The sequence below is a fragment of the Rhinoderma darwinii genome, chromosome 10 (genome assembly GCF_050947455.1).
Source record: "Rhinoderma darwinii isolate aRhiDar2 chromosome 10, aRhiDar2.hap1, whole genome shotgun sequence".
NCBI classification, from domain to species: domain Eukaryota; kingdom Metazoa; phylum Chordata; class Amphibia; order Anura; family Rhinodermatidae; genus Rhinoderma; species Rhinoderma darwinii.
Window position 1 is genome coordinate 6,841,782 of NC_134696.1, and position 15,621 is coordinate 6,857,402.

At 41.1% G+C, this 15,621-nt stretch overlaps 1 protein-coding gene across 5 annotated transcripts in view; it reads left to right on the forward strand.

The window, feature by feature from the left end:
- The window catches only part of LOC142661742 (uncharacterized), a 191,053-nt gene that overhangs the window by 169,008 nt on the left and 6,424 nt on the right, over positions 1–15,621 (forward strand). For 3 of the 5 annotated variants that reach the window (XM_075839262.1, XM_075839263.1, XM_075839267.1), the window contains 14 exons: positions 3,736–3,868; positions 3,973–4,128; positions 5,895–6,021; positions 6,099–6,310; positions 6,460–6,622; positions 7,271–7,353; positions 7,611–7,771; positions 8,825–8,987; positions 10,409–10,575; positions 11,679–11,745; positions 11,832–11,963; positions 12,586–12,921; positions 13,097–13,212; positions 14,229–14,320. In XM_075839262.1, the coding sequence (XP_075695377.1) occupies positions 3,736–3,868; positions 3,973–4,128; positions 5,895–6,021; positions 6,099–6,310; positions 6,460–6,622; positions 7,271–7,353; positions 7,611–7,771; positions 8,825–8,987; positions 10,409–10,575; positions 11,679–11,745; positions 11,832–11,963; positions 12,586–12,921; positions 13,097–13,212; positions 14,229–14,320 (2,108 nt within the window). Of the gene's footprint in view, positions 1–3,735; positions 3,869–3,972; positions 4,129–5,894; positions 6,022–6,098; positions 6,311–6,459; positions 6,623–7,270; positions 7,354–7,610; positions 7,772–8,824; positions 8,988–10,408; positions 10,576–11,678; positions 11,746–11,831; positions 11,964–12,067; positions 12,204–12,585; positions 12,922–13,096; positions 13,213–14,228; positions 14,321–14,587; positions 14,661–15,621 lie in introns of those variants that run through there. The other 2 variants (XM_075839264.1, XM_075839265.1) reach the window with 2 other exon arrangements.

The following is a 15,621-nucleotide window of genomic DNA, read 5'->3' on the forward strand; positions in this document are numbered from 1 at the left end:
ATTTTGGAAACTACACCCCTCAAGGACTTCATTTATGGGTGTTGTGACCATTTTGACCCCATAGTTTTTTCACAGAACTTATTTGAATTGGGCTGGGAATGAAAACAAAATTATTTTTTTCAAATAATATGTAGTTTTGGCTGAAAATTTCTTATTTTCACAAGAAACAAAATACCCCATTCTGTTGCGCAATTTGTTTTGAGGGCCGCAATACCCCATTTGTTGTGATAAACTGCCATTTGGGCCCATGGGAGGGCTCAGAAGGAAAGGACCACCATTTGGCCTACTGGGGATTTTCTAGTGCGAAGTCATGTATGCAGAAGCCCCTGAGGTACCAGAACAGTTGAAACCCCCAAGAAGTGACCCCGTTTTAAAAACTACACCCTTAAGGCATTCATCTACATGTGTAGTGAGCATTTTGACCGGAGACCTACACCCCATAAACTGTAATGTGGGTTCTCCCGGGTATGGCAATACCCTACATGTGGCTGTTATCAGCTGCCTGGACACACAGCAGGGATCAGAGGGGAAAGACGAGGGGGGATAAGCTGTGTGGAGTGCATCAGGGTAAGTAAAATTGGGGTAAATTATAAACCAAGGGATGTATGATAAATTTTAAAACACTTTCATACAGAGCTCTGGTTATTCGGGACACGTGTCACATTGATATATTGTGTCCTCCCTTACCCCCTCTTATAGCAGACTTTGCACCTCTTTTGACTTTTTCCCTTCTTGCCAGTTTGGGGAACTTCTCCTGGAAAGTGTTGCCCTGGTACGATGCGTGTGGGCTCGCTTCCAGAAGTACTGGGTGCCCCCCCCTTCTTGGTCCCTAAAGATTAGGTTCTTGATAATCACCTCTTGAAATTCCAGGAAAGTTCCCGTCTGGCCTGCACATCGACGTAGCATGTACGCATTGTACAATGCCATCTGTATGATGTGCCCGGCCAGCTTCTTATACCACACCGCATGGCACTGTAGGGCTTCAGGGCTTGATCTTACAAGTCCATCCCTCCCATGTACCTATTGTAGTCCAGGATGCAGTCTGGTTTGGGGGTGGCCTTTCCTTCATATATCCTAAACCTGTAGGTATACCCTGATGCACTCTCACAGCTTATACATCTTCACGCCATACCTTGCCCTCTTACCCGGCAGGTACTCGCGGAATTGAACCCTCCCTTTAAAATGTACCAGGGACTCATCAATAGAAATACACTTCTCAGGGGTGTATGCTTGGGAAAACCGGGCACTGGAACGGTCTAATAGGGGTCTCCGTTTATACAAACGGTCAAAACTGGGGTCATCTCGGGGTGGGCACGGCTCATTATCAGTATAATGTAAGAAGCGAAGTATTGCCTCATTTATTTATTTTTTTAGGTTCCAGTTCAGTTCTGAAGTTGCTTTGAGGGGCCCATATATTAGAAACCCCTATCAAACACCCCATTTTAGAAACTAGACCCCTCAAAGTATCCACAACAGCATTTAGAAAGTTTATGAACCCTTTAGGTGTTTCACAGGAATTTAGAGCAAAGTAGAGGTGAAATTTACATTTTTTTTTTGGTAAGAAAATCCTCTTTATACCATTTTTTTTATAACACAAAAGGATTTATCAGAGAAACGCAACTTAATACTTATTGCCCAGATTCTGCAGTTTTGAGAAATATCCCACATGTGGCCCTCGTGCGGTAATGGGCTGAAGCATCGGCCTCCGAAGCAAAGGAGCACCTAGTGGATTTTGAAGCATCTTTTTTATTAGGCACCATGTCCGGTTTGAAGAGGTCTTGTGGTGCCAAAACATTGGGAACCCCCCAAAAGTGACCCCAATTTGGAAACTAGACCCCTTGAGGAATCCATTGTAGTTTTCTTGGGGTGCATGCGGCTTTTTGATCAGTTTTTATTCTATTTTTAGGTGGCGTGGTGACTAAAAAACAGCAATTGTACGATTGTTTTTTTTTTCGTTTTTTTTTACAGCGTTCACCGTGCGCTATAAATGACATATTCACTTTATTCTGCGGGGCGATACGATTACGGCGATACCAGATGTTTATAGTTTTTTTTTATGTCTTATGGCGTTTGCACAATAAAATAAGTTTTGTAAACAATCATTCACTTTTTGTGTTACCTTATTCTAAGAGCCATAAAGTTTTTATTTTTCAATCAATAAAGCCGTGCGAGGACTTATTTTTTGCGTAACGAACTGTAGTTTCGATCAGTACCATTTTTAGGTACATGCGACTTTTTGATCTCTTTTTATTCCATTTTTTGGGAGGTGAAGTGACCAAAGAATTGTGATTGTGGTTCGGTTTATTATTTATTTTTTTTACGGCGTTCACCGTGCGGGATAAATAATGAAATAATTTTGTAGTTCAGGCCGTTACGGACGCGGCGATACCAATTATGTATAGTTTATTTGTTTGTTTATATATTTTTATTAATAATAAAGGACTGATAAGGGAAAAAGGGGGATTTTTACTTTTAATACTTTTAAATCTTTTATTTTCTTATTTTTACACAACTTTTTTTAACTTTTTTTTTACTTTATTACTTTGTCCCACTAGGGGACATGAGGGCAGGAGGCCCTGATCGCTATTCTAATACACTGCACTACATGCGTAGTGCAGTGTATTAGAACTGTCAGCTACTCACTGACAGCAAGCATAGTGGGTCCTGACGTTGTCAGGACCCACTAGGCTTCCGTCTATGGCATCGCCGGACGCCATTGTTTGGTGTCCGGTTGCCATAGTCACCATCGCCGGCCGCTATCGCGTAGCAGGCCGGCGATGGCAGCTTAACCCCTAAAAAGCCGCGATCTCTATAGAACGCGGCTTTTAAGGGGTTAATCAGCGGGGACACAGCGATCGGTCCCCGCTGTAGGAGCTGTGACAGCTGCTGAACAAGACAGCAGCGTCACAGCTCCTGTATGTGTCGGGAGGACGGCCGAAACGGCCGTTACTCCCGTGACGTACTATTACGTCATGGAGCGCGAACGATACAGCTGCCATGACGTAATAGTACGTCAAGGAGCGGGAAGGGGTTAAAAGAGTAATAAAACATTCAATTCAAGAACACAACATAGAATTGCTTCAGGACATCTGCTGATATTTACTTTTTACTTATTAACCTCAAGATGGCTCCTTCAGGTCAAAAGATAGATTCCAATGATCCAAAATGAATGCCTACCATACAAGATGGAGTCCATGCAAAATGTTATCTTTGAAACCCATTCTAATCACTTTCACAAAAGCAATATATGTTCACACATATAAAGATAATTACAAATATTTTTGACAACGTGCATTGCCAGCAGAATGTCAGCAAAATCCGCGCCAAAATCCTCACAATTCTGAACGTGTGAACATGACCTAAATCTGCAGCACCAATAAAGGGGCAACAAAGTATCAATGTATAACGACACATACCGATCCTTACAGGGGTCTCTTACTAGGTTATTACTGAGAGATATTGCAATTGATAGCATCTACTTCGCTACCAGACAATATAAAATGTGTGGCGATGCCCATGGACAATATTTGCAACACAAAACAATTTATCACATGGCTCACCATTCTCACCTTTGCAGTTCTTCAGAGGGTGACCCTTTAATTTAAGAGTATGCCGATAAGGGACAACACTAGTGGTATTTTGGGCAAATCCCGAAGTCTAGGTCATGTATTAACCTTGTATTATTCTTACTATCATTAGTGGAGTTACTACTAGAGTTTCACGTTTCTATCTCAGGAGGTGATGAATGTTCTGGGTCCTGATCACCATGTGTGGAGCAGTGAGCAAGTCCACCTTGTATTATTCAGTCCTAGCGGTGTATTTGGTGTTCTTCTTTCCAGCGCACAAGTCATCGAGGCGTTTCTGACAGGTCAGAAGACGATTGTCATTTATAAATGAAATCTTAAAATCTTGGTTTGCAATTTGCTTTTGGCAGCACTATATCTGAAAATGATGAATTCAACATTATCTTAGGAGACTCATGGTCAGTACCAACACCCAGAAAAGCACGAGCTGGAGATCAGATCCTCACATCAACAGACCCTGTATCTTTTCCCCGAATACCCAGTCCCATTCTGTGCCTCAAAGAGGGCGACGTTGTTCTATTTCAACTGAGTATCTCACCCAACGGTGAGTAATGTGACCAAATCACACACAGATTTTGCTTTAATTGTAAGTTATAATCAGGTGACCATAATTGTATTATTATTATTTTTATTTAACTGTCCAATGGGGGAGTTGTCTGATCTGGAGGGGAGCAAGGTACAAAGGCCAGCATGAGCCCGTACATTGCTATGTCCCATAGAGTGAAATCTACACCAGCTAGGAGCAGAATAAAGTAAATTTGTTGGGTTGGTGTTGCCCCACCCTTTTCCCAATGCCATGCCCCTTTCCAGAAAAGGGATGAGGGCAGTGTAAAAAGGTCAGAAGTCGCAATTTTCAAAGTAAATGTAAACAGTGACTACAACAGTAGAATAGAAAGAAAGAGATCCGCAGCACATGAAAAAGACCCTCACTGGGGTCGAAACATGGCTTTTTATGGTGAAATAAAGACACCTCTTTTTGATACCTGGATAACGTGTGTGCTGAGGTTTTTCTACCTTCTTGTGTCTACAACAGCAGAATAGTGAGTGCAGCTCTGGAGTATAATACAAGATGTAACTCAGGATCAGTACAGGATAAGTAATATAATGTATGTACACAGTGACTCCACCAGCAGAATAGTGAGTGCAGCTCTGGAGTATAATACAGGATGTAACTCCGGATCAGTACAGAATAAGTAATGTAATGTATGTACACAGTGACTCCACCAGCAGAATAGTGAGTGCAGCTCTGGAGTATAATACAGGATGTAACTCAGGATCAGTACAGGATAAGTAATATAATGTATGTACACAGTGACTCAACCAGCAGAATAGTGAGTGCAGCTCTAGAGTATAATACAAGATGTAACTCAGGATCAGTACAGGATAAGTAATATAATGTATGTACACAGTGACTCAACCAGCAGAATAGAGAGTGCAGCTCTGGAGTATAATACAAGATGTAACTCAGGATCAGTACAGGATAAATAATATAATGTATGTACACATTGACTCCACCGGCAGAATAGTGAGTGCAGCTCTGGAGTATAATACAAGATGTAACTCAGGATCAGTACAAGATAAGTAATGTAATGTATGTACACATTGACTCCACTGGCAGAATAGTGAGTGCAGCTCTGGAGTATAATACAGAATATAACTCCGGATCAGTACAGGATCAGTAATGTAATGTATGTACACAGTGACAAAATAGTGAGTGCAGCTCTGGAGTATAATACAGGATATAACTCCGGATCAGTACAGGATAAGTAATGTAATGTATGAACACAGTGACTCCACCAGCAGAATAGTGAGTGCAGCTCTGGAGTATAATACAGGATGTAACTCAGGATAAGTAATGTAATGTATGTACACATTGACTCCACCGGCAGAATAGTGAGTGCAGCTCTGGAGTATAATACAAGATGTAACTCAGGATCAGTACAAGATAAGTAATGTAATGTATGTACACATTGACTCCACTGGCAGAATAGTGAGTGCAGCTCTGGAGTATAATACAGAATATAACTCCGGATCAGTACAGGATCAGTAATGTAATGTATGTACACAGTGACAAAATAGTGAGTGCAGCTCTGGAGTATAATACAGGATATAACTCCGGATCAGTACAGGATAAGTAATGTAATGTATGTACACAGTAATTCCATCAGCAGAATAGTGAGCGCAGCTCTGGATGAAATGTTTTGGAATCACACAATAATAAAACATTTATCTCTCTCTCTATTTATATATTTTCATATCTGTCTGTAAAGCAGAAACATAACATATATGACTTACTATCATGTATTCTAGAGCGGATGTCCAGTCATTATCCATTATATCAGAAAGACCACTTGTTTAACACAAACCCGCACTGGGATTTTGGGGCTTTCAGAAGACTTGATCATCTCATCAGAGAGACCCATATTAATGTTTCCAGGTAACCACTGCCTGACTGCAGTTTATCGTGTTTAATCCCTGACATCGAGCACTGATTGTGTGATACTTGTGTTGTAGATTTGCCCATGTGTTCACAGATCCTGGTACATATGTGTTCGTGGACAACGGAGTTAGGGATCGATCCCTTTTTGTGACTGTGAAAGAGAATAATGTGTATTGTGACCCAGCAGCCTCTCGTATCCAGCCGTCTTCTCCTTATCAGCTGGTCAAGCAGGGTATAGTCACACAGCACAGACTGAACCTAGCACCAAACTGGGCGGCTATCCTAGGTAAGTCATTGTGCGATTCATCACTTGCATATAGTACAGTCATTAGGAGAAGTGTTTTAGTATTTTGTTCTATTACTGCAATTTTTGATACATTATTGGGTCTGAACCTCCTCCCTATTAATAATGCTGCTTTCTTCTATGTGATTTAGGCATTCTGCTGCTGCTCTTCATAGTAATGGTAACTCTGCTCGTCCTGACCTTGGTACTTCGACCCTCACTCTACGTTCCCAGTCCCCTAAAAAACTGGAAGCCCAGATGGAGGAGTCTTGGAGAACCCTATGTCCCGCCAGAATATGTGCTTACAAGAGACAGGTTGTGCTGAAGATTACTAAGTTGATATGTTTTACAACACGATATCATTTACTATATATATATATATCATGTAAGCCTTACATATGTGTTATACCATACACTACCTTATATATAGTATATCATGTAACGTTTATATACCGTATGTTTTATACCATACACTACCACATTATATACAGTCTATTATGTAACCCTTATATATGCATTATACCACCTATGACGACCTTATACCACGTAGACTTTATATATGTCGTATACCACTCATGACATATACATTATGCTATGTGACCCTCATATATGCAGTATAACACACATGTCGACATCATATACATTATACATCATGTAACTTTTATGCGAGTAATATACCACAAGTGACCTCCATACATTCATTATACCATGTGGCCTACAGATATGCTGTATACCACACATGACCATATATAAAGTATACCTTGTAACCTTCTCATACCTAGTACGCATTTGGTGTCCTATATAGATTTTACTTAGTACTGTGAATGCAAATATCTGTTATGAGATGTAATTTTCTTAAATTGAACATCTTTGTGCCATAAATAATTTTATCCTACTTTGTGGATGTTACCTCTATGATCATGTCTGATATCTGGCTGTTTTGTCTTTTTATCTCTCGTTCAGTCTCCAGTTTTATGAAGCTGTCGGCTGTCACGGCTCTGGAGAGATATTAGATACAGGGAAGAAAGAAATATCCTATGGATTAGGTACAACTGGATCTGTTGTTTGTGTCAGTGTTGTTCAGCCTCTCTGGCTGGTCAGTGTGCCGTTCCTATGGGACCCCCTATTTATAAGCGTCTCCAGTTTATAATTTATATAAGACACTTTAGAGACTCTCAAAAGTAAATCCTTGATTTGGGAGCTAATATGAAAAACTCTGCTCTATAACCAAATGTTCTCCCCATACATTACATTTTTGTGGTGGCCACAGAACCATCATGCACATATTAAATGTATGTTTCAGATCAAAGGAAGTCTATACGCGTCTTGGAAGATTTCAATGTACGGACTTTGTTTGACAAACTTGAAGATCAAAATCTCCACCTAACGTCGCAGCTGGGAAGACATAGGAACGAAACTCTCTCCTTCTACAAGGCCTTTATACACAGAATACAAGTGCTCAAGGTCAGCCTTAGGTTTTGTTCATGCCTTTACCTCGGTCATACATGTAGTTTGTTTTGTCCTCCACCCTTCCTAGCTCCTCTCACTTTGGTTACCTTATATACGTACACATAGACTTGTCTCTTGGAAAGGATTCATCAGCCGTTTTTAGTGAACTGTATTGATACGAGGTGCGTCCCAAAAGTAATGAGAATGATTTAAAAAAAAATCCTTTTATTCCCAAAACATACAATTAGGCTCGATCAGCTTTAAAGTAGGTTCCCTGGCACTGAAGACAACGGTTCCTGTGACACCGCCAGTCTTCATAGCAGTGCTGGAAGTCTTCATGTGAGAGGCTGTTCAGAGCCCTCCTCGTGGCTGACTGGACGTTTTCAACATTACCAAAATGGTGTCCTTTCAGGCGAGTTTTGGTTTTGGGGATTAAAAGTCAGGGCTTTAGGGTGGGTGAGGAATGTTGTGCCGAAAACTCCCTCACAGCCAATGATGTGTGACTCGACGCATTGTCATGGTAGAGGATCCACGTTTTGGCAATGTCAGGGCTCACTCGCAAAACGTTCGTCCAGATCCAGAGCAGCCATGATAACGGCCACATTTTTATCAGTTCTTGACCCTGAAGGTCGCCCTGAGCGCTGTTCATCCTCAACGACTTCCCTTCCATCCTTGAAGGCCTTGTGCCATTTAAAAACTTGGGTTGACGACAAAGCAGCTTCCCCATACGCTGTCTTCAGCATCTGATGTTTCTGTAGCTGTTTTTTCCAAGCTTCACGCAAAATTTGATTACGTAACGCTGCTCGATGCTCCTCTGCGTTTTCGTTCGTGACCAGAGGGAAAACAAGGGTGCGCTTTTGTTACGTACCGACGCTTCGAAAGGCTCAGGCTCAACTTAGGAGGGTTCGGCCGTATACTTGAGATATCCCCGCAACAACCTCCGTCCCCACTTTCCTCACGCAGCCCTCGTAGGGAGCGTAAAAAATGATTCTCATTGCTTTTAGGACGCACCTCGTATATTTTGTATCCCAAAATGTTGTTAACATTGGAATTCTTTATCCGTTCCAGGAAATGTTACAGACTCTTGATCTGGCAACAAATAAATGTGTTGAGTGGAGGAAAATTCCTCTGGAAGGTGAAGAGGAAAGTACAAGAGCCATAATGACTTCTCAGCAGAGTCAGAGCTCATCCCTGAGCATGAACCACGGGTCTAATACTGACCCGTCCCCAGGTGAGGCTCTCATATCATTGTTCATGACCTGGAAACCAGATTAGTATAAAAATCTGCTTTGGGTTTACCTTTAGCGGTGGCCTTTGTAAGATTACACCTATAATTAAGGCTTGGATTATGTGGCATTCAACCGACAATGTCATGACATGGATTGCCCTGTGTACATGTATGAGCATTATGTCACTGGCATTGCATTTTTTCATGTCAGTTCATCATTATCGTTACAATTTGAATGCGAATGGTGATCTGAATGAAAACCCATTATGTTTTTATATTCCCGTCCCGGAAAAATATCCTTCATGAATGTCTCAAAGTTCACCACTTACCGTTTTATAAAAATGACTTTACAGTAGAATCACTTTAGGATCTGTGCATTATAGGAAATTCATGTGTTCATTATTTTAATGAGATATGTGGCTGTCTAGAATAAATCATTACATTGTATCTGTACAAGTGCCTCTTTTTTCCCATCTGGCTCTTTGATCCCCATTGGAATAGGGCCCCTATGCATCCCCTACAGCTAGGCTACTGTTTCTGCAAGTAAGTAAAGAGGTCAAATCATCATTCTGATAATTGTGTGAACATACAGAATGTCTAGCTGAAGTCAAAATCACTTGGTCTATACAAAGCCTAAGATGTGAGACCATATGTTTCTAGCTTAGGTCTGTGTCATCGAGTCTGTGCTTTCAGTCTTTCCTGTAACTTAGCAATTTGGTATATAGATATAAATATTTGCCTCCAGCTCACGACCAAGAGAAAATGCTCTACCTTTTATTTAATATATAGTCAATTTATAATCCAGCCTCATTATATTAGAGTTGTTTCACTTATATTTCAGTTTTATTCTTTGCAGTGGAAAACAAAATTGTTGCTACCTTGAAAAATTACCAAGCATGGAAGATGCTGTTGACAGATCCTATTCTGCATTTAATTTTATACTAAATATAACTTGTGTTCTGTACCCTAAATAAACTTTTTAAATCTGATTAACACATGAATACCTAGTACCTGCTTGGTATGCAGGAATCGCTGCTTGTTTGGCTGGGGTATTCATCGGAATCTTACATTAGTCTCAGTAAAGTTGCGGTATTACCACGATTTGTGCACAACTTCCCAATTGTATAGAAACTGTGTAAAAACAAAAAATATGCAGACCTTTTCCACAGGCAAACATTAAAGTTCCAAGTTTACTGCGACTCACTGATGACCATATGTTGCTGCGGAGCCCTAGCCTTAACACCATGTAACAGAGAAAATCGAGTTTCAAGATTAACTTGATGTTTGACATAATTTCCCTTTTATACTAAATTTGTCACGTTTTTCTTCCTGCCATGTTAGCGACACAATAACCTACATGACAGTACGATATCTCGAGCGCTTTTTGCAATTTGTAAATACTTTTTTTCAATTGACAATTCCAGGTGTTTTCATGCAAGAAGCTACTGCGCTTATGAAAGTTGTGAAGCTCACATTGATGAAAGTCGCCTCTGAACTAGCAACAAAGAAGAGTATGTCAGCAATGGAGCAGCACAACCGTGTAAAGGGCCTTAATGAACCCAGAGCAGCGAGACCCCCTGAGCAGGACCAGGTCAGATATTTATCACCATTCTTTATAGTGCGTTACTTTACATATGCACATTCATAGGGGTTCTCCAGGACTATACGATTGATGGTCTATCATTAGGGTCCTCTTACATGGCCCGACGTGGGCCGCGTAAATGAGCGCCGATCAACGAGAAAGCTCGTTGATCGGCGCTCGTTTTCCCCGTTCACAAGGAGCTATGTATGTGGACAAGTGCTCATTTCTACGAACGCTCATCCCCATACATATCTATCGTGTCGGCAGCATGTCTCCCTGTTTTACACAGGGAGAAGTGCTGCTGGCAACGATAATATTTTAGGCTGCATAAACGATACAATCAGCCGATGAACGAGCGATTACACAGGACAATGATCGGGTACAAGCGTTCTGTGAACGCTTGTTTGCCCGATAATTGGCCCTTGTAAAAGGGCCTTTAGGTTAGGCCTTCAATATCAGATTGGTGAGGGTCCAATTTATGGTAATCAGCTGACTGAAAAGCCATTGGTGCTCACTACAGCTGAGTCCTCAAAAGAATGGAACTGAGATGCAAATCCAGGCACAGGCACTACCAAATTCAGCCAATCACAGGACTCCGCTGTCATGTGTTCTATTCCTGGCATGATGCCAGAAATACGATTAGTCACTGCTAAGCACTTTGATAGGCTGTAGTGGTCACATGCTGCCTGCATGTTAACAATCACCGGGAGAGCCGCCGGAGCATCAACGTTACAGGTTGTTTTTTTTAATTTATTATTTCAGGATATTTGCAGCCATTATTAAAAACAAAAAAATTGAATGTTCCGGATAACCCCTTTAATAATCTCCTAGTGGTCTAGTGTAAAATATTCCTGCCAGTCAATAAGATTTTGGATACTGCTTTGTTTGATCTTACTGATTGGATGATGTCTGATGTCATCAAAACTCCAAAAAGCGGTGGGAACATATTAATTAAATTGATTGCTGAATCTGGATTCCATGTGCAGGTCTTATGTATGTTGCATCTAAAATAACGTATTAAAATGTCATGCAAAAAAAAAATCCTCTTCCTAAATTAACATTGCGTTAAGTGAAAGTCACCGTATTCTGAATATTGCGTTGCTTCATTTTAGACCTTGGCCAATAAGAATGCATACGAAGGTCTCATGAACGGCAACATACCGATGCTTTCATCTGTAGGTGAGTGATATCCAGTGATAGAATAATAAAGATGATGTATGATTTTATTTGGGCCTAAATATCACAGTGTTTTTTTTCTCTTTTAGGTTTACAATTACAACCACTGCTCTTTATGACGGCGTTGTATAGAGAGGAGAACCTGAAGAAACTGATAACTGCTAGCCCTTTAACAAAAACTTTGGAGGAGATCAAAGAAGCCCTTAAAAAACAAGCTCAAGGTATAGATTATTTAATGTCTAAAGTCATATATAAAAATCAAGGCGCTAAATCCCCATTCTGGGATAGTACGGCATTCTCACATCATTTCCTCTTCCCGTCCCAGGCTATTTCTCCTCATCCGCCCATCAGGATCCTCTACTGGGCTGCGTATCCGCTCCATTTTGTCCTACATCCTGAACAATCCTCTATATTCTTTGCTCGTTCTATTCTCTGGACAGGCTATTTATTTTATTAAATATCCTCTACATCAAAGGTCTTTTTATCCATCACCAAACATCATACTGACATTTGATTTGATTTCTGTGTAAAACACAAACATATCCTCTTCTTCTCTGTTTGGACTAAATATAATGTCATGCTCTACGTTAACAAATAACAACTTTAAAGTGAATGTCCACTATTAACAATAGGTCCAAAATGTATGCAACTTATTTCTAAATATATGTTTCTAATACGGAGCTCTAAATCCCATGCACAGACATGGATTTAAAAGATAACATGCTGGCATACTGCTATCACCACTAGGGGGAGCTCACTGTATACACATTGAAATCAATAATAAACAAGTGTAATACTGCAGCCACATCACGCTTTACTCCTTATTTTGCTTATGTTTTACAGAGAAAGAGGTCAATGGAAACTTTGCACCAGTAACCATAGGAAATCTTGTTCCAATGGACATGAGCCAGCTCTCCCCACGTCAGTTGATTGTGTTCCGCTTTGGCTCTGCTCTTCTCCATCTTGTATGTCGTAGCTGCTCCCAATATCCTCTGCTGCTTCTTATAGCTCAAACTATTCCAAGAATCCAGAGATCTGGGCAGCTGAAAGAGATGCTGCAATTGGGAGACTCCTATTTCGATACAGAAAATAAAATTTTGTTTGTGCCGTCCACATGCCTGGATCACGTCGGGGAGCTAGCGTTGATCATTGTGCATGCAGTGGCACAGATCAGTACAGGTAATTGGCAGATAGACGACATAAACCCAATGATTGAGGCGGACAGTATGGAATGTAAATGTCGGAAATAAGTAACATTTAATTAGAAGCAAAGTTACTTTCCATTTTTTGTTGTTCCGTTCTGTCATTATGGCACACAGTCATTGAAAACATCCTCTCTCTCTTTCTCTTTTAGAGATGCCTCAAACCCCTCTAAATGTTGAATATCTACAGTGCATGAATGGAGCTTTCAGGGCAATATCCTGCGCTTTCTTCCATTCGTGGGGTGCAGAGAGATCGGGGAGGCTCACAGTAAGTGCTGTCTTATTTACTACACAGCAGACTTCTGTCTATACAAAAGCAAGAGCTCAATGTCTATACCTGAGGACATCGGTGCTGCGTGACCATCTTGATTTATGGGGAATGTGCATTTTTGCATAGCATGTAGTTCTCGTCATATGTATGTTGTATGCATGTAATGCAGGCGGCGTCACATACATATTTTTGCAGCGTACCAAACACGGACATATGCAGTTACTGTTGGAACAGCCCCGTAGGGAATACCTACCTATGACTGAGGTATTAGTGAAACACTATGGGCCTCTGCACAGTAGGGGGGGTCAAACGGCTCTGGGCAGACAACAGATTTGCTCTTCTTATAATTTGCTGCTGGTCTTATTCTTATTATTAATGAAACTGGTTAAAACTATACCCTATCCCACCTCGTCATCAGCCGTTGTATCTTTAAAGAAACATTCCGGGTCAGTGCGCAATCCATGAGACAAGGCGTGCCAGGAGCAGTCAAAAATGAACACTCCTAACCCATCTCTCTGGCTGATACAGTTATGGGGACACTCTGGACTTGCACGGATTTGGTAAAGCACTGGCTGGTACTGTTATGGGGGCACTGGCTGAAACTTATGAAGGCACTGGGGCTGGCACTGCTATTGATATTATACAGAAATATATTTTTTTTACAGTATTTCATGACTTTCTTATTACGCTGCGTGGGAGGGGGGGGGTGTACATTTTTGGGTTTTCACTTCTGGCAGAAAAGAGACTAGAATCTCACCTGGTAAGAGATCTTGGCTGGGGGAAATGGAGTGACATGTAGCTTTCCTTCACTTGTCCCTTTCGGCATCTGAAGGCATAGCCTGAATCGTGCTTATTCCTGAGCCCTCCACCTTCAATGGGTTTAGTATGATGTGTCCTGTTTACCAGGCTGCACCTCTATCACCCGCCTGGTAGGATCCCACTTCTTAGTGTTACATCTTTATTATTCATTCTACTTATTTTGTATGATTCACATCTTGATATTTTTGTTACAGGACATGAGTAGAGCAAATTCTGACATGAAAACCGCATTAGGAGACCTTCTGATGATACACAAATTACCGGATCATTATCACGTACAGAGGAGGTGAGTGTCTTATTCCCCATCTCACATGTGACGGGTTACACAGTAGGTGATATTTTGATTTACAGCATAAGCAAATAAATATTAGATTTTTTATTTCAGTCATTTTTGTAAACAACGTTTCAGGTCCAGTTCCACCCATTTACAGCCAGCTTCTTATGTGGCAGAGGAGTCTGAAGTGCCCCAGTTCATGTGTGCCAGTTACCCCATAATTTGACTGGTGCTTAGGTTGTAGCTTATAATTATTTTGATTTTGCATCTCCTATGCAGTGACATCCTGATGAGCTTGTGCTGATACACAGCAGCCAACCTGAACGAGCAGAGCTGCAGTGTAAAGCATGAGGTAGGGACAAAGCCTGAGCCTTTTAAAGAGACATGAGTTTGATTACAGATCAGAAATCAATAGATGCTATTCTATTTAATAGGACCCATGCTCAATACTCTCTGGTTGTCATGCGGCTGCCAGGCCAACTGTACCGCCCTACGTGCAGTAACGTGTCTCAATGTCAGATCTTTTGGGAGATCGCAAATGGGGGTATAATTTATTCACTATTAAAGAATAATCCAAACATTTTTTACGATACATAGTTGTAATTTTATAAAATGGTATTAATGGATTATTGGGATAAGTCCGGTCAGTCACGGTGATTAAAATGTTTTTACAGTAAGCAAATTATGAAATAGTTGATTTCCCTGAACAGACACGAAAAAACATGTAATTTGTTCAGACAATCCCAGCGTGAATGTACATTCGTAAAGGAGCAGGTGCCTCTTCAGAATAAAAAATGGAGTCACATTCATACAAGATGGGAAACCTGGTCTATACAATTACAGCCCTACCATGACTACATGAGAGTAATGTGAACGAGCCCCGTTAATTATGTTGTAGTAAACCTAATTATAGGATGGGGGGTAAATGTGCTATATATAAAGGCCCTTTTACATGGGCCAATTATCGGGCAAACAATCGCTCATATGAACGCTCGTTCCCGATCATTGCCCAGTGTAAACAGGGCAACGATCAGCTAATTAATGAGCAAACGCTCGTTCGTTGTCTTATCGTATCATTTATGCAGCATGAAATATTATAATTGTCGGCAGCACGCTGTGTAAACGGGGAGACGTGCTGCCGACATGATGGAAATGTATGGGGACGAGTGACGATCATAACGATCGCTCGTCACCATTCGCTGCTCCTTGTGAAAGAAGCAAACGGGCGGCGATCAACGTTGATTGGCGCTCGTTTACACGACCCGTGACAGTCCGTATAAGTGGACCCTTGACAGGTGTTTACGTCTGTAATG